At 38.6% G+C, this 27,780-nt stretch overlaps 2 protein-coding genes across 3 annotated transcripts; one reads left to right on the top strand and one right to left on the bottom strand.

The window, feature by feature from the left end:
* Nucleotides 1-1,581: 1,581 nt before the first annotated feature.
* Nucleotides 1,582-3,091, bottom strand: LOC137746613 (WEB family protein At3g51220-like). Its single transcript, XM_068486622.2, has 2 exons — nt 2,802-3,091; nt 1,582-2,457 (listed from the first exon to the last, which is right to left on the bottom strand). The coding sequence occupies exons 1-2, from the start codon at nt 2,943-2,945 to the stop codon at nt 1,933-1,935; spliced, it is 669 nt and encodes a 222-aa protein (XP_068342723.2). The 5' UTR covers nt 2,946-3,091; the 3' UTR covers nt 1,582-1,932.
* Nucleotides 3,092-5,356: 2,265 nt separating this feature from the next.
* Nucleotides 5,357-27,687, top strand: LOC137747058 (uncharacterized). Of its 2 annotated transcripts, none has more exons than XM_068487062.2 (35): nt 5,357-5,721; nt 6,086-6,861; nt 7,007-7,132; nt 7,229-7,314; nt 8,066-8,174; nt 8,855-8,950; nt 9,045-9,107; nt 9,211-9,270; nt 10,129-10,197; nt 11,249-11,330; nt 11,485-11,534; nt 11,613-11,711; nt 11,798-13,030; nt 13,645-14,649; nt 14,722-15,057; nt 15,431-15,689; nt 15,790-16,012; nt 16,391-16,766; nt 16,968-17,117; nt 17,198-17,419; nt 17,571-17,792; nt 18,210-18,863; nt 19,267-19,524; nt 19,637-19,984; nt 20,714-21,123; nt 21,199-21,625; nt 21,995-23,293; nt 23,669-23,929; nt 24,047-24,337; nt 24,433-24,903; nt 25,146-25,577; nt 25,835-26,113; nt 26,281-26,832; nt 26,926-27,135; nt 27,359-27,687. In XM_068487062.2, the coding sequence occupies exons 1-35, from the start codon at nt 5,664-5,666 to the stop codon at nt 27,476-27,478; spliced, it is 11,712 nt and encodes a 3,903-aa protein (XP_068343163.2). In that variant the 5' UTR covers nt 5,357-5,663; the 3' UTR covers nt 27,479-27,687. The 2 variants fall into 2 exon arrangements, with proteins under 2 accessions (XP_068343163.2, XP_068343164.2); XM_068487063.2 differs by having other exon boundaries at nt 11,646-11,711.
* Nucleotides 27,688-27,780: the final 93 nt, after the last annotated feature.

Genomic DNA, 27,780 nt, shown 5'->3' on the forward strand with positions numbered 1-27,780 from the left:
AGAAGGAATCTTGCATGTGCTTATAAGTAATTAAACTATCTCCTGCACTGCCAATTGATTTTATGATGAAAGTCAAACTTCTTCACATTATACGGTGAGCTTCAAATAACCAAAAATGCTTATGATAACTTTTGACAGAAAATCTAGTGCTTCATGGATCGTTAGAGTATTTTTTTTTGTGGTTTTTTTTTGGAAAAGCAAATAATAAAAACACTTGATTTAAAGATAATCAATATCAAATTTGGGGGTGTTTCTAACAGAAACTTTGTCAATAAAAGTGTTTATGAGCATAAATTGTTAGAAGACACATTCAAGTAATAATCAACATAACCGATAGATTTTCAATATATTAGATATTATCTACGTAAGGGTGGAGAGTCAAGAGTGTGATGTCTTCACAATGGGTTAACAATAATAAATTGGTTCGACTTTATCTTTAACTAAAATCGAATTTAAAATTTCATATTTATAAATGAAAATAAGCACATTAAACCGTGATAATAAACGACGACATAATCGATTATTTAGATTCAGCATATGCATCTATCCGGAAAAATAATAACATTTAATATATATTGGTTTGTTTGGGGCAGTTGGGAAGAAGTAGGGTACTATAACCATGCATGCATGTTACTTGAATAAAAGTTGTCTTCATCACTGATGACCTTCACATGGCCTCATGTGCATGGTACATAATTTAATCAAATCTATATATCAACCGCATGGTTTCTATTCGATTCCGCCGACTTACTGGCCAGGAAAAATTAAAGGACAATCGTTTTTGTTTAATTCTGTGAACTACCACCACAACCCCAAGTTACTGTGTTTGTAGCTTCCACAAATTTCTGTGTGCGTTTTTGCTCATTGTTTTAAAGTGGTGTGGTGCTGATCAGTGATCACCCTATTGTTATCATTATATTAGTTTAGTTTTCGAAACTTTTATGGTAAATAGATTAATCAAACTTATCAAGAGTCACACTCTCTTAAGGTTTTCATTTTAAGAACGTATGAGAACCAAATACATATTAACTACATGATTATATTAATTTATATCAAAAGGCTTAAAATATTTGACAACTTAATAAAGCAAAACAATAAAATGAATTTTCTAAACGGTTTATGGATTTTATGTTGACTTTGCTTTATCAAATTGTCGAATATTTTAAACCTTTGAATCTAAACTAATATAATCTTATAATTAATATACATTTGGTCCTTACTGTTCACAAAATAATAACATTAAAAAAACAATACTGACTCATCAAACGATAATTAATAGAATGATAGCATTGTCACCGACTCACCATCACTTTGGTAGTGAGCAAAAGCATTTCCCAAATTTCTGGGTGGGAAGATAAATAAATTACAAATAATAAAGAATTGGGGTATATATGTGAGAGATGGAGCATAGTAACTAGGGTTCGTGGGGGGTCAATGTCTCCACCATGCTACCAATTTGCTGTCGCTCTGTTTGTTGCTAGTTTTGTATATACAAAATATTGAGGGAGTACTTGCTTTGACAATAGATAGCAATGGAATTCATGCCATGAGTGTGATAACAAGATTAAAGTTATAAATAAATAAACTTAATAGTTCTATCCTTCTTATTCACTCAATTGATAGTTGAATTTTACTTGTAATGATTTAAAGAAAAAATTTAACAATCAACCGTCATATCATATGGTTCCTAAAATATTAGGGGTAATGCTAGAAATATCAAAAAAATTTAAACTAAACTTGTAAACCAAATGATGTGGTGTTTAATCGTTGGATTATTACATAAGTGTTTATTAATATGTTTATTTCCTACCACATTCACAAAAACAGAGCTCTTATGTTTTTGTTTCAGTCGTTTCCACCCGTAATCTCATCCCCTTGAGAGAGAGATTGCATGCGTCAATTGTACACAATACTTTCTCGCTCGTGGGAGCCTTACGCTCTCGGAGACCCACCTTCCTGAATTGCCTTACTTTTGTGAAAAAGCCATCCAATCATCATAGGCATCAAAGGCTTCTTCTTATTTGGCTTTCTAACAGAACTAGGGTTTCCATATCCCTCATGCAACCCTTCTTTGTTAACAATAACCTGAGCCAACGAAGGAGGACTTGCAAACTTCACATGTCTTTCCTTCTGCACAAATTCCTCAGCCTCTTGGCTCAACATTTTTTTGGTTTCGAACTTCGTGTCTCCGGTCGCGATGAACTTAAAATCTTCTTCAATCTCAGGATCAACTCGGTGCTTCTGATCATCAAACTCTCTTGCCTTCAAGTAATTGTGGAGCTCTTGTTTTGAAAGTTCAAGATCTTCTCTTAGTGACTTGATGCTGTACGCCATTAAGTTGTTTTCTTCTCTAACTTTCTGTAGACTTTTCTTTGTTTCTTCGAGCTCGACCATTAAGACCTCGATCCTCGACTGAGCAACATGTCCATTAGTGTCATTTGACCCTGCAGCTCCAATCTAACATAGAAAATAATACAGTATAAATTTATAATATGTGACAAAAAAGTTGTATATTGAGAAATGAAATTCAAGTAAAATGGTTTGGTGGTGATGGGTTTTCGGTCAGTCGCTGACATGAAAACGGGTGACATGATCGGAATGGTGGGTGGGTTTCAAAGAGTGGTGATGGAGGAATGGTTCTAGTACGTGATCTGTGGGTGCACGAAGAACTTGAATAGGCTCATGCCCACAGAAAATGCGGGGTTTAGCCAAACGCGCACATATGATAATTACGCTTCGACACCAATTTAATTCCAAAAACTCGAATAGTTAAAAGGAGCAAAGCTAGCTAGCTAGATTACCTCTTTGAGCTTATTGGCATATATTTCTCCGACCAAAACTCTTTCGCCGAACAACATAACTGCTTCTTTGACTGACCGGAAAGGTGCTCGGGTGTCGATCTCTGCCCGGCCCATGACCACCAGTTTACCCTCGTCGGCGTTCATGGTTAGGCAAACTAATGATGGATATTAATGGTGGAGTTGACGAGTGAGGGACCTTTTAATACAAGTTTCAAAACGGTGGGCTGTAGCTACAACTGGAGGTCGTTGGAAGCGGATGGTGCGGTGTGAGATTAGCTTTCTACTTAAAGGAAGTTAAGAAAAATGATCATATGAGGGGTTTTGTTTCCTTGGCGTCCACTTCACTGAATTTTGTTAATTGAAGTTGACAAGGGTGGTTGGACCATCTTGATCATTTTGTTAGCTCTTGACTTCTAGCAAGAATTTGGGCTCCATCCTTTTTACTAATAAAAATTCAATGTGTCTTTAGATAGATTGATCTAGCCGATAATGTCTTCTTTTTCAACCCACAATGTTTCGTATTCATGAGAATTCCGTAAAAGTTCCATTCCCAGTGGAGAAAGTTTGAAATAATTGGGATCTTTTGGAGATTGGATGCAATTACTAATTAATGATCTGAGCCAAGGATCATAGGCGGATCAAAGTTAAGTATTGCAAATCCTAGTTCGCTTGCTAATCACTTTAAGACCAGTCTTCAATTGCATGAAGCTTTAGTGGCATAGAATTTGTTGCCTGGTTGGACATATGAAAGTAGAACTATCTAGTGATGAATATTTGAATCATTCTCTCTCTGTTTCATATGCTTATAATAGTAACATCGCTTGTAATGAAAAAAAAAAAAAACAAATTCAAGTTTTATAAATGTTTATAAGGGTTATGAAATCGTTATTGACACTTCAAATATCTTATTATGCACTCCAAATTTTATATATTTCTAAGAAAAAATATACTTGAGTGCAGAATAAGGTTCTTTGTGGAGTGCTAATAACAATTCTCGGTAGGTTAGGATATTTATTGTTACTACTTCATTGTTAAACACATGTGGTACAACTTAAGAAGTGTGCAATTAACTGTAGAGTCCTATAAAAGAGTTTGACATACCATTCTCATACGTGATAAACTCAAGAGAGCGCTCCGACCAAATAATGTAGGACAACTTTGCACTCCGGCGCTACCGCATTACTTCGTGGCGATGTGATACTTGCCACAATGATATATATGAACTTGCTATGCAGGGGAGGGAAGATTCATACGCTTGGCTCTCCTTGGGAAATTTCCTTCTACTTGGAAAAGCATTTAACGCAATAGTATTATTGGAAATAAATTTTGATTGCTAAATATGGGAATGGAATAAACCAATACTTTTTGGTCGCATTTTACACCGTCTCCAAACACGTGATTGAAAATGGTAGTTTCAATTCCAAAGAATCTAATTTGTAAATCAAACAACTTAAGAAAATAAATTTAAAATTACTCTATTACCATTACGATGTTTATACAACAATAATATCTAATCCTAAGAGGCACGATAGAACATCAGCCAAAAAGAACACCGGTCCAAAAGAAGGTCTTAGCTTGACGTATTTGGTAGAATGGTCCCAAGCACTTTGGGAGCTCATGGCCTCCAAATGTCCTATCAACAACTAGGCCGAATGCTTCACATAAAGTACTTTTGAACCCTGAAGGGCAAGTTGGTGCACTGACAGCTTTATGGCACAAGGTTCCAAGAGAAAAGGGGCATGTCTACTAAGACATGAACTCCAGGCCATGTGGCGGTCAGCCAACGGAATAGAGGCATATGAAGGGACATAAAGGTTGATAGGTATGGCGTTCAGGTGTAGATTTCAACCAACCCGAGAGCCCCAAGCAAGGGGCTCAGCTGTGTTGTCCCAAGAAAGCATGCAAGTAGACTTGCACAAATGTCACCTCATTACCATGTGTCCGCCAAAACGGAGGGACAACTAGAAGGTCAAATTTGTATATTTGGTGCATTAATTGCATATGAAGTGATAGGCTTGAGCCAAGAGACAGAGGGCTCATTGAGGCCTTATAATAGGAGGACAAAGTATTTCTTAAAAGGGGTCAAAGGAATGGAGAGGGATAAATTATTGTGTTAAGCTGCACGCTATTTCTAACCTCATATTCAATATACTGAAAGAGACTCATTACATGTAACCCAATTTTGAGAGGTAAACCAGTTAAATCTTGCTATCAATTTCCTATTATTTTCCCCTAATGAACTTGTATTAACTGTCGATGTTCTGATAAACTTATATTTTAGTAAATTTTGGCATTAGTTATTTTAAATGGCCAATTTTTACACACATCTCACTCAAATTTTCATTAAAAATTCACTAAACATTATTCTTTATTTTCCTTTTCTGAAATATTACTCTTAATTTTTTTTTTCTTTCTTAAGACAAAATATTAGAAAACCATTGATTGGTCAAATAAAAGATGATCCATATGGGCCACATCCAAGTTTTTGGGCCTCTAACGTGCCACAATTTCGTCAAACTACTATATAGAACGGCCTTCGTCCCCAAAAGACCACTATTCCCCTCAAATGTCGATTGTCGATTGTCGATTGTCGAGTCCTCCCCGAAGGACCTGAGTCTTTGACAGAGACACTGTCAGCGTAAATAGCTTAACCCTTACGGAAATTAGAACGATCACGAACAACTCACCAATTTCCAAAACCCTAATTTCCCAAACATTCAAAATTAAATCCCCTTTTTCTACAATCCCTTCTATTTCAGCCACTGCAGCAAGTAGCGGAGCTCCGGGTTTTGCTTGGAGTGCGGTAATTGGAGTGGAAGAAGCGAGGGTTTTTGGGTGGTTTGTGCTCATGCTACTGAGTCCATGAGTCCTGTTCAGAATTTCGAGCAACATGCTCGGCGTCTCGTCGAGCCCGACCTCCGTACTCTCTCTCTCTCTCTCTCTCTCTCTCTCTCTCTCTCTCTATATATATATATAGATATATAGATATACGTATATTTATCTGTCAAGCATAATTCAACTATGTTTTTGAACTTTTAAACCTCCGTTAGTAATAATTTGATTGAATTTAATCGGACGAGCCATTTTAAATTGAGAAAAATTCGTCTTCCTGTCCATTGAAGACTTGGAATTTTAATATTTTCCCGTTAGTGCATGTCTAGTAAACCAAACACAGCCTCCGTTTTCGGACCCAATTAACTATGATAGATAAAGCTTAATTTTGATTCAACCAAGTTTGATTGATGGGTCTTTAAGATGTTATTGTTCGTTTTTATTTGGAACAGCAATTCAGGCAAGGCTTCAGATGGCAATGGAGGTTCGGGACAGCCTAGAGATTGCACACACTGCAGAATACTTGAATTTTCTAAAATGCTACTTTAAAGCATTTTCAACGATTCTTGAGAAAATTACCAAGCCACAGTTTACTGACAATCCCGAACACAAGGTCCGGAATATAGTGGTGGAGATTCTCAATCGTCTCCCACACAGTGAAGTACTCCGCCCTTTTGTCCAGGAGCTATTGAAGGTGGCAATGCATGTACTTACTACTGACAACGAAGAGAATGGCTTGATATGTATTCGTATAATCTTCGACCTCCTCAGGAACTTTAGGCCTACTCTGGAAAATGAAGTTCAGCCATTCTTGGACTTTGTTTGCAAGGTTTACCAGAACTTTAAGTTGACTGTTAACCATTTCTTTGAAAATGGGGCGGTGGGCGGGGAGGATATTAAGCCGATGGATACTTCTTCAGATCAATCATTGAGTGGTGGTATTGGAGGTGGTAGTATCGGTGGTATTGGCGGTGGTATTGGCAGTGGTATCGGTGGTAGTGGGTATGCTGGGGGTGGGCAGCTTAACCCCAGTACCCGTTCTTTCAAGATAATTACCGAGAGTCCCCTGGTGGTCATGTTTTTGTTTCAGTTGTATAGTCGACTTGTGCAGACCAATATTCCTCACCTATTGCCTTTGATGGTTGCTGCTATATCTGTTCCTGGCCCTGAAAAGGTTCCTCTACATTTGAGGACTCATTTCATTGAGTTGAAGGGTGCACAGGTGAAGGTAAGCAGGTGTTTTTGCTGAATATATATGTATTAAATTCTGTGAGCGGGGCACTGTTCTTTCTTACTTATCATCTCATGTTTTTGTCCACTCATCAGTGTCTTCTTCTTTAGTTGTTTACTAGTTTGTTTCTCTTCTGTTGCAGACAGTTTCATTTTTAACATATCTGTTGAAGAGCTTTGCTGATTATATCAGGCCCCATGAGGAAAGCATATGTAAAAGTATAGTCAATTTGCTTGTTACATGTTCAGATTCTGTATCGATTAGAAAGGCAAGTATTCTTGTCTCTAATTTAATCTTTCTCCACTTGGATCCGTTTCTTCTTTCATGACTGTAGTCTGAATGACCAATATTTTGTTGGGCGCAGGAACTGTTAGTAGCCTTAAAACATGTTCTTGGAACGGATTTCAAGAGAGGTTTATTTCCTTTGATTGACACACTATTGGAGGAAAGGTAACACTGACTCAATCATACGGTGACCTTGAAATTGCAAAAAACATGATACAGAAAGTTTACTTCAAGCTGACTTGTGAAATCTTTGATAAATGCAATATCTTCATATAATGGAGAAGAGATGTTCTTGTTTATAGCCTTCAAACATATTCTTAGAAAAGATTTCTAGAGGGGTTTGTTTTCTCTGTAATGAATTCATGGTTAAACGATAAACATTATGTGCCAGAGATGTACAGAAATGTGGCTGCTAAGGACAGGCAGGCTGGAGAAAACATTTGGCACATGGTGCATATAGGTTGCTCTTTTAATATTTATGGGAATCTCTGCTTCCACCTAGACCAGTCTTATGCTAGAAATTAATGTCGGTTGCCAACAGAATGAAGTGATTTCTTTTTCGGTTTTGCTGAGATATAGAAATAATTGGTTAGCTTCGTATTATGTGTCATGGAATGTGCTAAGATGTTGACTTTTATAGCATTTATATATATATGTTCAATTATATTCTCCCCCAATCAGCTTCCTGTTTGAGCATCATTTTTCCTCCTTGTAGTTTGCAATAATCACAAACTTGCCAGAACTGTGGTGTCCATTCCCACATTTTTACATGTCAATTATTCCGACTTGTTTCAGTTTAAAACCTCAGTTTCACCTATATGCTAACCTGTTTCAATGGTGACAAGAAGTAAGAATATTGTTGTAGCTAACTTCTGTTCCAATTTTATTTAACCCCTATATGCTTTAACATTTTCAGGGTTCTGGTTGGAAGTGGTAGAGCCTGCTTTGAGACGTTGAGGCCATTGGCATATAGTTTACTTGCAGAGATTGTTCATCATGTTCGTGCGGACCTCTCTTTGTCACAGGTATTTCTATTGTGTTTTGCCTAATATAAAACTAGACTGCTGTTCCATCACTGTCTTCTCATTAATGAGGCTCGACCCTTCATTATACACTTTTCATTCACTGTGTATTGGATGGTCTTACCTCCTTATCATCATCTTCAATTAGGCCCGGTGTCAGCCTTCAGTTATGCATTCTGAGAATTATGGATATTGACTTGATTGTTGCACTTCTGCAAGGTGAGAGAAGAATGCCGGTTTAGTAGTTCATAGGTGGGAGATTTATGTTGATTTTTTTTCGATGAAAGGAGATCTCCCTTTTACTTGATTTCTTTTTTCAATGAAGCTCGTTTTTCCTATCTAAAAGAAGTTGGTTCAACCTGAATCCTTAAATGAACTTTGTTTAAGTTTAAGTGCATTGTCCAGCGTTATGAGTATGCTTCCCAATAAGTCTTTTATGAGCCAAAGTAACCTTCCTTTAATATGATTGAGAAGTGTGAAATCAATCAATTAACTGGGTTTTGTGTTTTTCTTCTGTATTCTTCCTTTAATGATCAGTGCCCCATTTGGCACTTCTATTCCTTTTTTATTTAGTTTCTTAATGTTTGATGGTTGTTAATCGCAACAGTTGGCATCATACTTTCAAATCACACATTCACACAGTATTTTCGAACAAACTTACCTTTATAACCTTTATGCTGCAGTTATCCCGAATCATATACTTGTTTTCAAGCAACATGCACGATGCTTCATTGTCGCTCAGCATTCATACTACTTGTGCTCGCTTGATGCTGAATCTGGTGCATATGCTAACTCTATTCTCCAGGAGATTATGTCTGTTTTGTTTCATTTGGGGATGCACTTTATGTATTGTTTTTTTGGTACACTATGCAGGTGGAGCCAATATTTGAGAAAGGTGTTGACCAACCATCTATGGATGAAGCACGGATTCTATTGGTCTGAGTTACAGCCTAATTGTTTGCCTATATTGGCTTGACTTGGATAACAGTACGAATTTTCTCTTTCCTCCATTCTTATAAAATATTTTGGTTCCTTGTAGGGGCGTATATTGGATGCTTTTGTTGGAAAATTTAGTACTTTCAAGCGCACTATTCCTCAGGTAATCTTTGATTGCTGTACCACAAGGGCCTCTTGTTTAGTTGATAATTTGGTTTCATGTGAAAGCTTTCATATTAGCATACGGGCTTATGTCAACATATAATTGTGTGTGTCGTCTTTGTGTGGTTGTTGTGAGTAAAAGAGTTTTGTGTTGCATTTCATACTTTTTGGACCTCAAACAATGATGTGTTTTCCAACAATGTGTTTAGATTTATATTTGAGGGAGTTGGTTTTTGAAAAGAAGAAGCTTAATTCCAAACCAAAGAACTTTACATATAAATTTATAAAGTGAACAAGTAATCCACCATACACAGGCAAGATAAATATAATTGATTACGCTACATCGATCTTAATACACTCTATATTATGATATTACAGCTTTCCAATCTTGAATATGATCAGATAAAGATATGTTCCTAAAGACAGGAGAAACATGAGCCCAAAGTGCCACCCAAAACTTAACCTTCTCTGCACGTCCTCCACTTCCATCCCTCTGACATCTTCATAGATTTGTTGATTCCTTTCTGACCAAATAGCCCAAACAACAGCCAGCATCAAGCAGTTCCAGAAAACTTGAGCCTTTTTTTTTGCCACCTAAGATCATAAACTTCCCACTAAACAAAGAGAAGCAAGGTTTTGGTACCACCCAGCAAACATGGATACCATTAAATAAAAAACACAATAATTTCTGGCTAAAAGGGCCTGATAAGAAGACATGATCAGCACTCTCTCCTGAACTTTGGGAGAGTCGTTGGCTTGTGCGGTTCTTTGTATTTGCTTATATCTGGGTGGTTTTGGTTGATTGTTATTTGTTTCATGCTTATTTGTCAATACTGACATGTATTCTGTCAACTGATAGTTGTTGGAGGAGGCTGAGGAGGGAAAGGACCGTGCTACTCTGAGGTCAAAGCTCGAGCTCCCTGTGCAGGTAGTTTTGTCAACTTTTCTTTGAGATGCTGTTTGTGTGTGCATTAATGCCTTATGGTTTCCAGTTGTCTGTTAATATTTTGTCTTGTATCACTTGTCCGAGCTCTCTTTTCCTTTTAATGATAGCTATAGGTTTATCACCTATGTTGCACTTGTGACTGATGTTAAAAAATGGTAGTAAATATGGTTACCATTAGGGATTATGAGCCAATGGAATTACATGTAGCTTTCAGTTTCCTTTTTGAAAATTTCTGGAATTATGAGGAAATTTGAGTGGCACAGGTTTTGAAACTGCTTGTATTGATGTAATTCTTTGGAAAATCAGGTCGATGTTACTTTTCGTATGGAAATAAAATGCAGGCATATTAGTTGTATTGCTGTGGTTCAAAGAAGGAGGCCCCATTCTAGTTTATCCCCTCACTGGTGCATCCTTTGCAAATCCGATTTGGAATTGGTTGACCATAGTTTCTTGCATTGTCTGGTGACTTTGAGTTTGTAGCTGAAGCTGGTTAAGGAGATGGGCATCACACGGGTAGTCCCGAAAAATTATCACCCCCCCCTTTCTCTAGTGAATTGGAAGGGAACGAAAGCCAAGTTCATGTGGGGTTGTATGTTTCATGTGAAAATTTGGGTCGTTTGGATGGAGAGAAATAAAAGGATCTTGGATGATTTGAAGGAGCTGGTTTCACAAAGCTGTGGGATATAGTTTTGTTTTTAGCTGCTCTGTGGGCCTCCGTTTCCTCAGAGCTCAGGGGAATTTCTCTCTATTTGACTAGGCTAGACTAGAAAGCCACCGTTCTAATTGCTTTTTGGTGTTTGTTTGTGCTGGGTTGTTTTCTATGTTCTAGTTTCTAACCTGTGCTGTTTTCATTTTTTGGTTCAGTCTTCTTGACCAACCTCTTTGCTGTTTTCTTTGATCTTAATACAATCGTTTACTTATAAAAAAACTTCTTCCATTTCTTTAATTGCTTGATTGAATAGCCATCCTTTTTCATTAAGCACAGGATCTTTTTCATTTTTTATTTACTTTGTGGCATATCATTTGGTTGCAGGCAGTTTTGAACTTGCAGATAACCATTGAGCATTCTAAGGAAATCAATGATTGTAAGCATCTGATTAAGACATTGGTCATGGGTAATTGATCCTCACCACATTTTTGCTATTTCTCTCCATGTCATAGATAATAATGATACTTGTACTTCTGATAGTTATGTTCTTCAGTTGGGTCCTTTTTGTTTTTATTTTTTTAATTTATAAATAATTGATCAGTCTTTGCTGTATTTGTCAGGAATGAAGACTATCATATGGAGTATCACTCATGCACACTCCCGTGCACAAGTATTATTATCTCTGTTATTAGTTTTTCCTGAGTTTGTTAACATTTGTTATCTTATTCAACATTTCTGATGGTTTAAGGTTTCTCCTTCCACGCATGGAACACACCCACAGGTGCTTGTTTCACCATCATCTAATTTACCAGCGCCTCAAGCATTTAAAGGGATGCGAGAAGATGAGGTATTACAAATTTACAAATTCATATAATGAAATTTAACATTTGTATTGTGGTCCCAATTACTTGATACGACTTCGTTATTGGGTAGGTTCGTAAAGCTTCTGGTGTTTTAAAGAGTGGGGTGCATTGCTTGGCTCTATTCAAGGAGAAGGATGAGGAGAGGGAAATGCTGCAGCTCTTTTCCCAGATTCTGGCTATTATGGAACCTCGAGATTTAATGGACATGTTCTCGTTGTGTATGCCTGAGCTATTCGAGTGCATGATTTGCAACACACAGTTGGTTCACATATTCTCGACACTTCTGCAAGCTCCTAAAGTATACCGCCCCTTTGCAGATGTTTTGGTTAATTACCTTGTAAACAGTAAACTTGACGTTCTGAAGCAGCCAGATACACCTTCAGCAAAACTAGTATTGCATCTCTTTCAGTTTGTATTTGCTGCAGTTCCAAAAGCGCCTTCAGATTTTGAACGTATTTTGCAACCTCACATTCCTGTTATAATGGAAGTGTGCATGAAAAACGCTACTGAAGTTGAAAAGCCTCTTGGTTATATGAAACTTCTTCATGCAACATTTCGAGCACTTGCAGCATGCAAATTTGATCTTCTTCTGAGGGATTTGATTCCTATGTTACAACCTTGTCTTAATATGCTGTTGATGATGCTTGAGGGTCCAATAGGGGAAGATATGAGGGACCTTTTGCTGGAGTTGTGCTTAACCTTGCCAGCACGCTTAAGTTCTTTGCTACCCCACCTTCCCCGTCTTATGAAGCCTCTTGTTTTGTGTCTTAAAGGAAGTGATGATCTTGTGAGTTTAGGTTTAAGAACACTTGAGTTTTGGGTAGATAGTTTGAATCCTGATTTTTTGGAACCCAGCATGGCCAATGTAATGTCTGAGGTGATTTTGGCCCTATGGTCTCACTTGAGGCCTGCTCCCTATCCTTGGGGTGCAAAAGCATTGCAACTCCTTGGTAAGTTAGGAGGTCGTAACAGGCGTTTTCTCAAAGAACCCCTTGCACTTGAGTGCAAGGAGAACCCAGAGCATGGTTTTCGCACAATTCTTACATTTGAGCCTTCAACCCCATTTTTGGTGCCACTGGATCGATGCATTAATCTTGCCGTGGAAGCTGTTATGCACAGAAATGGTGGAATTGATACTTTCTGCCGAAAACAGGCATTGAACTTTATTCGCGTTTGCTTATCGTCCCAGCTTAATTTGCCTGAAAAGATTAAGGACGATGGAGGCACACCTAGTCGGTTGTCAACTTTGTTGGTCTCTGCAGTTGATTCTTCGTGGGAGCGGCCTGAAACATCAGACATGAAGGTTAGTTTGGTTTAATGTTATTTGTTAAGTGCTGAAAGCTGTCTTCTAGTGATTTGAACCTTATGATAAAAACTTTTATTGCTTTATATGTTAGTCATATTCATGTCTGGCCATGTAGTTGTGATAATGGTGCTAAAGTGAAAGTTGAATTGTATGGTCATCCTGTTATTGGTCTTCACTGTAAGACCATCTTCATTATTTAGTGCTTTACTGAGAAGATGCTGCAAAATACTTCAGTTAATGCACAAGTAAATCTATGTATTAGAATATACCTGTGTGGCTATTAATTGTCTGTATACCTTGACTTATCTACATAATGTTCATTTTTACACCATTGTTTACTATGCCTGATCTTTTCGAAACTTTATTGTCAAGATACTTTTAGTCCCCCCTCTCCCAACCAAAAAAGAATGAAAAGTGAATACTCTGTCAATGGCTTACTGGGTTTTGTATTCTCGTTGTTTGTCTATTACAATTGTTTTATTGTAACTTCTATTCCATATCTTCTTTACCTGTCCCTTAATATTCTTTCCACTGAGTTTATGTTATAATAAATCTGGACATGATTAAAAAAAAATAGTATTACGTTGTAATAAATCTGAACATGATTGCAGGCTGACTTAGGTGTAAAGACGAAGACCCAACTTATCGCTGAAAAATCTGTTTTCAGGACTCTCTTAATGACTGTTATTGCTGCCAGTGTGGAGCTAGATCTCCAGGACCCCAAGGATGACTTTGTTGTGAATGTATGCCGCCATTTTGCGATGATGTTCCATATTGATTCATCCTCAACTAATACCTCAGTTGCCAATGCTGCACTTGGGGGTCCTATGCTTTCATCTAATGCCCATGTGGGTTCCAGTTCCAGGTCAAAGACTAATACTTCTTCGAACCTCAAGGAGTTAGACCCGCTGATATTTTTAGACGCTCTTGTTGATGTGCTAGCAGATGAAAACAGGCTCCATGCCAAGGCTGCACTTAGTGCTTTAAATGTTTTTTCTGAAACACTTCTCTTTCTTGCTCGCTCAAAGCATGCTGATGTTCTGATGTCAAGAGGCCCTGGTACTCCAATGATGGTCTCGAGTCCATCAATAAATCCTGTATACTCTCCACCCCCAAGTGTTCGCATCCCTGTTTTCGAGCAACTTCTGCCCCGTCTTTTGCATTGTTGCTATGGTACAACCTGGCAAGCGCAGATGGGAGGTGTTATGGGACTTGGTGCTTTGGTTGGTAAGGTCACTGTTGAGACCCTGTGCCTTTTCCAAGTAAGAATTGTGCGCGGTTTGGTTTATGTTCTTAAAAGGCTTCCTATATATGCTAGCAAAGAGCAGGAAGAGACAAGTCAGGTGCTTACACAGGTTCTTCGTGTGGTTAATAATGTTGATGAAGCAAACAGTGAACCACGCCGGCAGAGCTTTCAAGGAGTGGTTGATTTCCTTGCTGCAGAATTGTTTAATCCCAATGCATCTGTTATTGTCAGAAAGAATGTTCAGTCGTGTTTGGCACTTTTGGCTAGTAGAACTGGTAGTGAGGTATCTGAGCTACTTGAGCCATTATATCAAAATTTGCTTCAGCAACTTTTAGTAAGATCACTCCGGTCAAAAACTGTCGATCAACAGGTAATCTATGTTGTTAATGGTTATTACTAGAATTTGTTGTAGTCCTTTCTGACTTGATTTGGTGGTACATAGGTGGGGACAGTTACAGCTTTAAACTTCTGTTTGGGCTTGAGGCCACCTCTTCTCAAGCTGACACAAGATTTGGTTAATTTTCTCCAAGAAGCATTGCAAATAGCTGAGGCTGATGAAACTGCGTGGGTTGTGAAGTATATGAACGCAAAAGTGGCCACATCACTAAATAAGCTTCGAACAGCCTGCATTGAGCTACTTTGTACTACCATGGCGTGGGCAGATTTTAAAACTCCGAATCATTCAGAATTGCGTGCAAAGATCATTTCCATGTTTTTCAAATCTTTGACATGTCGAACACCTGAAATTGTTGCTGTGGCCAAGGAAGGCCTGCGACAGGTTGTTTTCTTTTGAATTAGTCAATCCATCTCTCTTTTCTAGTTGTATTGTAATGCATGCCTGGATGTATTAATGATGATTGTTCTAGGGAATTATTGGCTTCCTTTTTTTTTCATTTTGCCTTAGTGATTGCCCCATTGTTGCTTGTCTATTTTTCTGGTAATTTTACTCATCTGGGGTCCATCTTGTTTATTTGGTCAGTTGAGCCATAACCATTTGGTGGGTGATTCATGGAATATAAATGACCATATTATGCATCATCTGGTTTCTTATTTCCTTTTCCACGGCATATGCTTTTCTTGCAATATTACTGGAAACAGTGTTTTTGATTTTTTATTTATTTTTTTGGAAAATGTACTTCATTGCTGTGCAGGTTATTAATCAGCAGAGGATGCCAAAAGAACTTCTGCAGAGCAGCCTTAGGCCTATTTTGGTGAACTTGGCACATACAAAGAATCTGAGCATGCCTCTTCTGCAAGGTCTGGCCCGTCTTCTTGAACTCTTGTCCAATTGGTTTAATGTTACCTTAGGTGGCAAGCTGCTGGAACACCTAAAGAAATGGTTAGAGCCTGAGAAACTTGCACAAAGTCAGAAATCATGGAAGGCTGGTGAAGAGCCAAAAATTGCAGCCGGTAATGTATTTTTGGTTGTTTACTTTTGGTGATTTTCTTGTATGCCTATACATATGCATGTTTACAGATCTTATTACGTCAAAATTTGTGTTTTTTCCAGCTATCATCGAGCTTTTTCATCTTCTTCCTTTGGCCGCATCAAAGTTCCTTGATGAGCTTGTAACCTTGATTATTGAATTGGAAGGAGCTCTTCTTCCTGGACAAGTATACAGTGAGATTAACAGTCCATATCGCCTTCCACTCACAAAATTTTTGAATCGCTATGCGACATTAGCAGTCGATTATTTTCTTGCTCGATTAAGTGAACCGAAGTACTTCAGGAGGTAATATTTAGTTATGATATTCATGTGTGTGTATTTATGCATGGATAAATAGACAGTTAAAACTGAACCAATCCCCAACACGGTTTGGATCAGCCAATTTAGGCAGCCTTGTGATCTTTTGTCCATCATTTACCATGAAAATCCATGGTCACCAACTGTTGAAATAAAATAAATGGTTGGCATTATTTAGATTCAGGGGACCATGGAAGTATTCATGGTCATTGGTGACGAGTGGTCTATAAACTTTCTACGGATAAATGTATGTCTAAATTTTCAGACATCATATCATTATGAGTAAATTGTGTTTGTACTCATCCGGCGTCCATACTCGTCCAGTGCTCTTTTTGTGCATTTAATATATTTTCTCATTTAACCTAGGTTTATGTATATAATCCGATCGGATGCCGGCCAGCCTTTGAGAGATGAACTTGCTAAATCAGCGCAGAAAATACTTGCAAGTGTTTTTCCTGAATTTTTGCCAACTGCTTCGGGAACGTCAACTCCACCTCCTGCTTTTTTGGGTGACGAAGGTCTTGTTAAGCCTCTATCTGATAGTTCTAATCCCCCATCTGCACATCCTGGTGCAACGCCAGATGCTTATTTTCGGGGACTTGCACTCATAAAAAGTTTAGTCAAATTGATACCTGGCTGGCTACAAAGTAACCACATCGTGTTTGATACCTTGGTACTTGTTTGGAAGTCACCTGCAAGGTTATCTCGTTTGCATAACGAACAGGAGCTGAACTTAGTGCAGGCAAGTTTAGTGGCTTGTTATATTGAAGTTCTATACTTTCTTTGTTGATCATCTATTGGGTAATATTAAGATGGGAAAAACCCTTGCTTTCTTTCTTAAACTAATTATATGACCTTTCGGTTTTTTAACTCTCTGTGTCATGTAACATGCGGCCGCGTCCGTCCCTATGGTCTTTTTACTTTCTAATGTTTTTAAATGCAGGTTAAAGAAAGCAAATGGCTTGTCAAATGCTTCCTGAATTATTTACGGCATGACAAAACAGAAGTGAATGTTCTCTTTGAAATACTCTCCATCTTCTTGTTTCATACTAGAATTGATTTTACATTTTTGAAGGAGTTTTATATCATTGAGGTATGTACTTTTCTCCCTGTTTATGTCATTTGTATTTTACTTAGTTGACTGTTTGTGAAGCAATCATCATCTGTTCTCAGGTTGCAGAAGGTTATCCACCTAACTTTAAGAAAGCACTTCTCTTGCATTTCTTAAATCTTTTCCAATCAAAACAACTTGGTCATGATCATCTGGTGGTTATTATGCAAATGCTTATTCTTCCGATGCTTGCTCATTCCTTCCAAAATGATCAAAGTTGGGAAGTTGTTGACCAAGCTATAATAAAAACAATTGTTGACAGACTTCTCGATCCTCCAGAAGAGGTATATTTCCTGCAAAAATTAAAGGCTTTCAGAGCCGCTATGTCTTATCTCCTTAGTTCCCTTTTTAGATAATCAAAAGTATTTTTTTTTTTTTTTTGGTAGATTATAAATTATTTTCTTTTTTTATCTCACCATTTCTGTACATCCATAGGTTTCTGCTGAATATGACGAGCCCTTGAGAATAGAACTTTTGCAGCTTGCCACTTTGCTTCTTAAGTATCTGCAGAATGACCTTGTACATCATAGGAAAGAACTAATCAAATTTGGTTGGAATCATCTCAAACGCGAAGATAGTGCCAGTAAACAGTGGGCATTTGTAAATGTTTGCCACTTCTTGGAGGCCTATCAAGCCCCAGAAAAAATTATACTCCAGGTATTGCACATTGTGGCCATGATATCTATTTCAATCTTTTGTTGGCACTTGGCACAAGCTGTTAATCCCTTATTGACATTAAATTTTACTGCTTCGGAAATTTTGGTTTTGGTGCTCTATTTGTCATAGAATTTCAGCTTTGTGCTATTATTTATGCTCTGACAATGGGTCACTTCCCCTTTTGTGTTTGAAATGAAAATAACATAAATCCTATAATTCTAAGCTATTTACCAAACCTTTGATTGTTAGAGTGGTCTATTAACACATATGCTTGTTCTTTGATAATATGGAATGCACCAGCATGTGCTCACAGCTCGTGCACCCCCCTAGAATGCACATTCTTTGGGTTCATTGTTGACAATTTGTTAAAATAAAAATATCTTATTTTAGTACCCTGACGTTGATTTGAGAATGCAGGTTTTTGTAGCGCTCCTGAGAACTTGCCAGCCAGAGAATAAAATGTTGGTCAAGCAGGCCCTCGATATACTAATGCCAGCACTACCACGAAGGTTGCCTCTTGGAGATTCTCGTATGCCAATTTGGATACGGTACACCAAAAAAATTTTGGTTGAGGAAGGCCACTCAATCCCTAATCTTATCCACATTTTTCAGCTTATTGTGCGCCATTCAGATCTCTTTTACAGCTGTAGAGCTCAATTTGTACCTCAGATGGTCAATTCTCTTAGTCGCCTTGGATTGCCTTACACCACCTCTGCAGAAAACAGGCGTCTTGCAATTGAACTTGCTGGCTTGGTTGTTGGATGGGAAAGGCAGAGACAAAATGAAATGAAAGTAGTGGCGGATGGTGATGTTACCAATCAGAAGAGTGAGGGTTTTAATCCAGGGCCTGCTAGTGCTGATCCTAAGCGTTCTGTGGATGGGTCTACATTTCCTGAAGATGCAACAAACCGTGTCAAAGTTGAACCTGGTCTTCAATCCCTCTGTGTAATGTCGCCTGGAGGACCATCCACAATCCCTAACATTGAGACCCCTGGGTCTGCTAGCCAACCCGATGAAGAATTCAAGCCAAATGCTGCTATGGAGGAAATGATTATCAATTTCCTTATAAGGGTAACACCCTTCTTTCAACTTATCACACTTGTTTTCATGTATGAGTGAGATGGTTTGAAAATACTAACTATGGTTTTCGTTACTTTGGCATTAAAGAATGTCATTATTTGAACCTAAGCTTTCTGGCCGATGGTGCTCTGCCCGTTGACATTCCTTCCATGGAACTTCTGGGAATAGAAAAGATGTCTAAACTTATCTTGGGCTTTGACATTATATACTCCATATATAATTGAATTTGTTCTGTTTTGGTTTTGTTTTGGAAACTCTTATGCTTGGTTTGTAGGACACCTATAATTGAATAGGCAATCTTTCTGTAGCTGCACTAATGTTTAGCTGACATGGAGTCCTTGTATATTTGTTTGTAGTTCATAGTCTCACCACTTTCATGGGTTTCTGGAAACAGGTTGCTTTGGTCATAGAGCCCAAGGACAAGGAAGCAAGTATTATGTACAAACAAGCGTTAGACCTACTATCACAAGCTTTGGAGGTGTGGCCAACTGCCAATGTTAAATTCAATTATTTAGAGAAGTTTCTGAGCAGCATTCAACCTCAGTCCAAGGACCCTTCCACAGCCCTTGCGCAGGGCTTGGATGTCATGAATAAGGTCCTAGAGAAGCAGCCTCATTTGTTCATCAGAAATAACATCAATCAAATTTCCCAGGTATGTTCGTACTTCTTACACCACCATCTGTTTATCGTTTTCTTTTGCAAAGTCTGCTCTTACCTGGAGTTACACACTCAACTTTGGTGTTATGGGGACTTTTTTTTGACAGATTCTTGAACCATGTTTCAAGTATAAACTGTTAGATGCTGGAAAGTCATTGTGCTCCCTGTTGAAAATGGTCTTTGTTGCTTTTCCTCTAGAAGCAGCTACTACTCCACAAGATGTGAATCTAATATATCACAAGGTTGATGATCTAATAAAGAAGCACATCAATACTGTTACAGCTCCTCAAACTTCGAGTGAGGAGAGCACTGTTAATTCAATTAGCTTTGTGCTGCTTGTGATTAGAACCTTGACAGAGGTGCAAAAGAACCTTGTTGATCCTTACATCTTTGTCCGTATTCTGCAACGCCTGGCACGAGATATGGGGTCATCATCAAATTCTCATTTGAGACAAGTATGTCTGTTTTCTTATATGCTTACCTCTTTCATGCTTCATATACATTCATAGAAATTTTCTTTGTATATTCCTCGTGTATATGTTTACTTGCTGCTATTTTTCTCTATTATATGTGCGTCTATTATGTTGTATCAGCTGCCAGTGATCTGCTTTTCTATGTTACTTTTTGTTTGGTTTCAGGTTTTTAAATACATCATTGCATTTTCTATTCTTGGTCTTCTGAAGTTAGAATTTATGTTGCCTTCAAGTTGTGGGATAGTTCTATCAATTATTTTGTGTGCATACCTTTGAGACAGGAGCATACGTTTTCGGTCAGAAGGAGAACTCTGACAATTTGCAACCCAGTTGGAGAACACACCTGTGATTTGGCATTAATGATAATTGTTTACTAATCCTTTTTTCCAACTTAAACACGAAGTCTTATACACAAGATTTTGAACTCAGGACCTCCTCCATCAAAAGTGGGGAACTAAATGCCACTGGCTAAATGGTAATTGGTGATCGTAATCAATCAGGCAGTGGTTTTAATTTGTACAGCTCATTCAATATGCTCTGCCCTTCTAGTCAACTTATATCTGGAATGGTTGAATATGTTTCTGTTATTTGGGAAAATTTTGTATCGTTTAATGGATGTTTCTTTTTGTTTATCTTATAATGTCTTATATTGGATCTATCCCTTCCCACTTCAGTTGAATTATATTTAGCGAACCTTGTCCTCTATTTCAGGGCCAAACAAAAGATCTGGATTCCGCAGCTTCATCTTCTCGTCAAGGTGCCGATGTGGGAGCCGTCATTTCTAATCTGAATTCTGTTCTGAAACTTATTAGTGAAAGGGTCATGCTTGTTCTAGACTGCAAAAGATCCGTAACTCAAATACTAAATTCCTTGCTTTCTGAGAAAGGTACTGATTCTAGTGTGCTTCTTTGCATACTTGAGTTAATAAAAGGGTGGATTGAAGATGACCACGGAAAGCCAGGCTCATCTGTTGCTTCAAATGCTTTTCTTACTCCAAAGGAAATAGTTTCCTTTCTTCAAAAGCTTTCACAAGTTGATAAACAAAACTTCTCAATTGCTCTGGAAGAGTGGGACATTAAATATCTTCAGCTTCTTTATGGATTATGTGCTGATTCAAATAAGTAAGTAATGTAGTTGAGTTCATTTTTGCTGTACTTGAATAAAAGGATATACTAAAATATCTGGTTGACTTCCAGATATCCTCTCTCCCTGCGTCAAGAGGTGTTTCAGAAGGTGGAAAGGCAATTCATGCTTGGTTTACGTGCAAGAGATCCTGAATTCCGGAAGAAGTTTTTCTCACTTTATCATGAATCTCTCGGGAAAACATTGTTTGCTAGGCTTCAGTACGTCATTCACCTTCAGGATTGGGAAGCCTTGGGTGATGTCTTCTGGCTCAAACAGGGCCTTGATCTTCTTTTAGCAATCTTAGTTGAGGATAAACCTATTACTCTTCCTCCAAATTCTGCAAAGGTGCCACCACTTCTGGCTTCAGGTTCTCCAGACCCTCCTGGAATGCACCAACAGGTCACTGATATTCCAGATGGTTCCGAGGATGGTCCTCTAACATTTGATACCCTTGTTTGTAAGCATGCACATTTTTTGAATGAGATGAGCAAACTCAAGGTACGACGGTTCATTAGTTTTATCTTTGGTGAATCTATTTTGCAATGATGAGACCATCTGGCATGCTGACATGGTGTTAAGAACTCCAGAAGACGTTATAATTTTGATGGATTCGTAATCCCACTTCAGCATGACGCTTGGCATTATTGTCACATACATTAATGTTTTATTACTTGCCCTAAAACAATGCCTGGTTTCTAACTCTCTCTTCCAGATTCTGTTACTATTAATTATGTTTAATAGGTTTAAGTAATTTCGCTTCCTTATCTGTTGTTGGTGTCAAACCATCTTCAGACAAGCTTGTGTAATTGATATTCTACTCAAATGGAAAGTTCTGACCTTTCCTTTTGAATTTTTCCTTCGTTTTAGGTGGCTGATCTTATTATTCCATTGAGAGAGCTTGCTCATGCGGATGCCAATGTCGCTTATCATTTGTGGGTGTTGGTGTTTCCCATTGCCTGGGTGACCTTAGACAAGGAAGAGCAGGTCGCACTAGCAAAACCAATGATTGCTCTGCTTTCAAAAGATTATCATAAGAAGCAGCAAGGCAGCAGACCTAATGTTGTGCAAGCCCTTCTGGAAGGGCTTCAGTTGAGCCACCCTCAGCCTCGGATGCCAAGTGAGCTCATTAAATATATTGGGAAAACTTACAATGCATGGCACATAGCATTGGCTCTGCTGGAAAGTCATGTCATGTTGTTCACAAATGATACAAAGTGCTCTGAGTCTCTTGGGGAACTTTATCATTTGCTCAATGAGGAAGACATGAGGTGTGGATTGTGGAAGAAGAGGTCAATCACTGCAGAAACTAGAGCCGGGCTTTCGCTAGTTCAGCATGGCTACTGGCAGCGTGCTCAAAGCCTCTTTTACCAAGCTATGCTTAAGTCAACCCAAGGCACATATAACAACACAGTACCGAAGGCTGAAATGTGTCTCTGGGAAGAACAATGGCTGTATTGTGCTGGTCAACTTAGTGAATGGGAACCATTGGTAGAATATGGTAAGAGTATTGAGAATTACGAAATACTACTTGATACTCTTTGGAAATTGCCTGATTGGGTATACATGAAGGATCATGTACTTACAAGGGCTCAGGTGGAAGATACTCCGAAACTTCGCCTTATACAATCATTCATTTCGCTTCATGAAAGAAATGCAAATGGTGTGGGGGATGCTGAGAACATAGTGGGCAAAGGTGTTGAACTTGCCTTGGATCAGTGGTGGCAGTTGCCAGAGATGTCTATCCATGCTAGGATTCCTCTCTTACAGCAATTCCAACAGCTAGTTGAAGTTCAAGAGTCGTCAAGAATTCTTGTGGACATTGCCAACGGAAACAAACTTTCTGGGAATCCTGTGGTTGGTGTACATGGAAATCTTTATGCTGATCTCAAGGACATTCTTGAGACTTGGAGACTGAGAACTCCAAATGAATGGGATAACATGTCTGTTTGGTATGATTTGCTACAGTGGAGGAATGAAATGTACAATGCAGTCATAGAAGCATTCAAAGATTTTACATCAACGAACCCACAACTTCATCACCTTGGTTATCGTGACAAAGCTTGGAATGTTAATAAGCTTGCTCACATTGGTCGTAAGCAAGGCCTATACGATGTTTGTGTCTCAATACTTGAAAAGATGTATGGCCATTCAACGATGGAAGTGCAGGTATTACTAACTACAACCATATTATTTAATTTGATTTAGTTGCTTATTTCCATCCACCAGAAGTACAAATGAGCAAAAACATGGTTGTTGGGCCTTTATGAACATCCTCCACTACAAGCCAATGACTCTATTCTGGGGGTAACTAGCTGATATGTTGAAAGCCCTCAGTGTATTATTTTCGTTTCTGGAATATGTTTTGTAACTTGGTCATATGTTAATTACCATCTTGAACCTTATGTTGCTTGAATCCTATCATCTTAGTTAATGTTTTATACTTGTTGAACTGTGATATGTTGTTTTGGTGGTATCTTTTCATAAACCACTTCTGTTTTCCCTAGATACAGGTTTCTAATCTCTTTCCATGTATTTTACCAGGAGGCCTTTGTTAAGATTACAGAACAGGCAAAAGCTTATTTGAAAATGAAGGGGGAGCTTACCAGTGGTCTCAATCTAATCAACAGCACCAACTTAGAGTATTTTCCTGTGAAACATAAAGCAGAAATATTTCGTCTGAAGGGGGATTTCTTGTTAAAGATAAATGATTATGAAGGTGCTAATCTTTCATACTCCAATGCTGTCAGCCTTTTCAAAAATTTGCCTAAAGGATGGATAAGCTGGGGAAATTATTGTGACATGGTATGTCCTGTAATCTGCTTCAAATGCATTTGATGATTTTAGCTTCTTTTTTTTTTTTTTGTAAAAAAAAATTATTTTATTTTGGTGCGTGACCTATTTGCTATCTGTTTTGCACAGGCTTACAGAGAAGGGAATGATGAAACATGGTTGGAGTATGCTGTCTGTTGCTTTCTTGAAGGCATCAGATTTGGGATATCTAACTCAAGAAATCATCTAGCTCGAATTTTATATCTTCTAAGCTTTGATACTCCCAATGAACATGTTGGGAGGTCTTTTGATAAATATATTGACCAAATTCCCCACTGGGTCTGGCTTTCTTGGATTCCACAACTCTTACTTTCTTTGCAGAGGACAGAAGCTCCCCATTGTAAACTCGTTCTACTAAAAATCGCCACTGTGTTTCCCCAGGTAAAATGTTAAGTTTGTCAAAGAAAAAGACATCCAAATATTACAGTATTTCACTCCAACATAAATATTTATTTTCTCGAGGATTATAATCTCAGGCCCTATATTACTGGCTGCGCACATACTTGCTCGAACGGCGTGATGCAAATAAAACTGAGCTTGGTAGTAGAATGGCAATGGCTCAAAGGATACAGCAAAGTGCCTCTGGTGCGAGTGCTGGTTCAATTGGGTTAGCTGATGGGAATGCTAGAGTACAAGGTCATAGTGGCAGTGGTTTATCGTCAGACAACCAAGTTCTCCAAACTGCCCAATCTGGTGGTGGAATTGGTTCTCATGATGGTGGAAACTCTCATGGGCAAGAATCTGAAAGGTCCACAGTTATCGAGAGTGGCATGCATCAAGGTAATGAGCGGCAAAGTTCCTCAACCATCAATGATGGTGGTCACAGTGCATTAAGGCGTAATGGTGCTTTGGGCTCGGTACCCTCTGCTGCCAGCGCTTTTGATGCTGCAAAGGATATAATGGAGGCTCTTAGAAGCAAACATACTAATTTGGCTAGTGAACTTGAGGTCTGATATTTCCGTCTCAGAATTTTAAAGTTAAATATTTGATGTACTTTTGTTATTTATATATAGGGAATTGTTATTAGCACTCCAAAAATCTCATATGGCACTCCAAACTTTCTATAATTAGAAAGAAAAATACACTTGTGAGGAGTGCCAAATGAGATTTTTGGAGTGCTAATAACAAGTCCCTATATATATATAAGAAAACCAATCCTAATTAATTTTTTTTAACTTTCCGGTTGCAGACTCTGCTGACTGAAATTGGTTCAAGGTTTGTCACTCTGCCAGAGGAGAGACTTCTAGCTGTGGTTAACGCCTTGCTCCACCGCTGTTACAAGTACCCAACTCCCACAACAGCTGAAGTTCCCCAATCGCTTAAAAAGGAACTCTCCGGTGTTTGCAGAGCTTGTTTTTCACAAGATGCTGTGAATAAGCACGTTGATTTTGTGAGAGAGTACAAACAGGATTTCGAGCGTGATCTTGATCCTGGGAGTACCACTACTTTCCCAGCCACACTCTCTGAATTGACTGAGCGGTTAAAGCATTGGAAAAATGTCCTCCAGAGCAATGTTGAGGACAGGTTTCCAGCTGTCTTGAAGCTGGAAGAGGAAAGCAGGGTGTTGCGCGATTTCCATGTCGTTGACGTGGAAGTTCCAGGACAGTACTTTAGCGATCAGGTAACTAAATCAGTGTTTTGCACATTTCTGCTCGTATCATTGTCCTGCCTTTCTTGTTTGTTCTATGATTTTATCTGATTGGTCTTCCTGTGCCATTGGATGAATGGAGGTGGTTGTGACGTATCCCAAGTTGATTCTATTATGTTAAATGACTATCAAGCATTTGATAAACCCTTTCAGATCAAGTCGATTAAAAATTCTATTTCCTTTCTTAATGTATCTTCTTATATAAAACAACATTATTGTAATGTTTGCAGGAAATTGCAGCTGACCATACAGTAAAGTTAGACAGGGTTGGAGCTGATATACCAATAGTGCGAAGACATGGAAGTAGTTTCCGGCGTTTGACTCTTATTGGCTCTGATGGTTCCCAACGTCATTTTATTGTCCAGACATCTTTAACCCCTAATGCTCGAAGTGATGAACGAATATTGCAGCTTTTCCGTGTGATGAACCAAATGTTTGATAAGCACAAGGAATCAAGGCGACGCCACATATCCATTCACACGCCAATCATCATTCCTGTTTGGTCCCAGGTTTGTCACATTTGAGGGATTAGATTCGATATGTATCTATGGATAAACCTATTTTACTATGCCCTGGTTGGTTTGTAGTTAGTTTGTCTTTGGAATGTGGTTGCCATTGCAACCATGGAAAGAAAAAGGAAGTTGCTTATTAAAATCGACTATTGCTGTATGTGCAGGTCCGAATGGTAGAAGATGATTTGATGTACAGCACCTTTCTTGAGGTGTATGAGAATCACTGTTCAAGGAATGACAAGGAGGCGGATCTTCCCATCACCTATTTCAAGGAGCAATTGAACCCGGTTGTATCCGGCCAAGTCATTAACGAAGCTGTTGGCGACCTTCGCCTCCAAGCTTATAATGACATAACAAAAAATCTTGTATCTGACGGCATTTTTTCCCAGTACATGTACAAGACTCTGTTAAATGGGAACCATATGTGGACTTTCAAGAAGCAGTTTGCCATCCAGTTGGCCCTCTCGAGCCTTATGTCTCTCATGCTACAAATTGGAGGGAGGTCCCCAAATAAAATTTTATTTGCTAAGAACACAGGCAAAATATTTCAAACCGATTTTCATCCTGCATATGATGTAAATGGAATGGTCGAATTGAACGAGCCAGTGCCTTTTCGTCTTACAAGGAACATGCAAGCTTTCTTCTCTCATTTTGGAGTGGAAGGCCTCATTGTGTCTGCAATGTGTGCTTCTGCACAGGCTGTTGTGTCACCCAAAGTGAGTTTTTCTTGGCAGTTGCTTTCTATATGAGCATAAATTATACGTAAGAAAAGAGATTGTGTCCTATATCCCAATCTTTGTATTTCGCAGCAAAGTCAACATCTGTGGCATCAGTTGGCTATGTTTTTCCGTGATGAGCTGCTGTCTTGGTCTTGGAGAAGACCCCTCGGTATGCCTATGGCCCCGTTTGCTGGAGGGGGTAGTATGAACCCCGTTGACTTCAAGCAGAAGGTCATCAGCAATGTCCAGCATGTTATTGACCGGATCAATGGAATCGCCCCCCAGTACTTTTCCGAAGAGGTAAGCCAGTGCCTCCAATCTTATAACAACACAGAGGCTCGTACTAGCAACGATGTTGAGTGCCTGTGTCATAAAATGAGCAAAAATGCATGCTGTTTGTGCCGATTTTTCTTCTCTATAAGTTTTAGGGTTTTATCGGTTTCCAGAATTGATTCAGAATGCAGAATCAATTGCTAATTTATACGCCCCTAATAGCGTGTCGTGTGTGTTGTGCTGCGTTCAGGAGGATAACGCCATGGAACCACCGCAGTCGGTGCAGCGCAGAGTGACTGAGTTGGTTGACGCTGCCTTGACTCCGAGGAACTTGTGCATGATGGATCCAACGTGGCACCCCTGGTTTTAAAGTTGCAGCACTGATTTTGTAGAGTCGACAAGAGATCAGAAACCTGTCCGGACGACGTCCTATTTATGTACATATCGTGCTCTTGTTAGTGATTATGAGAAGTCTTTCTCAATCGACATGTTTTGAATGTAGATTACATGTCGTGTATAAATTTTATTAAAGTAATTGAGTGAGATCCGGGGCCAAGGTTTTAGGTCCGTCGTTACAAATTTATAGGGATGGGTTTATCGTTGGAAGAACTGCATTGCAGATGTTGACCCTAAACAAAACAAGCAGGTAAGTCTGTCGCTCTATGGTCATTT

The sequence above is a fragment of the Pyrus communis genome, chromosome 2 (genome assembly GCF_041283825.1).
Source record: "Pyrus communis isolate YQ-2024b chromosome 2, ASM4128382v1, whole genome shotgun sequence".
In the NCBI taxonomy this organism is placed as follows: Eukaryota; Viridiplantae; Streptophyta; class Magnoliopsida; order Rosales; family Rosaceae; genus Pyrus; species Pyrus communis.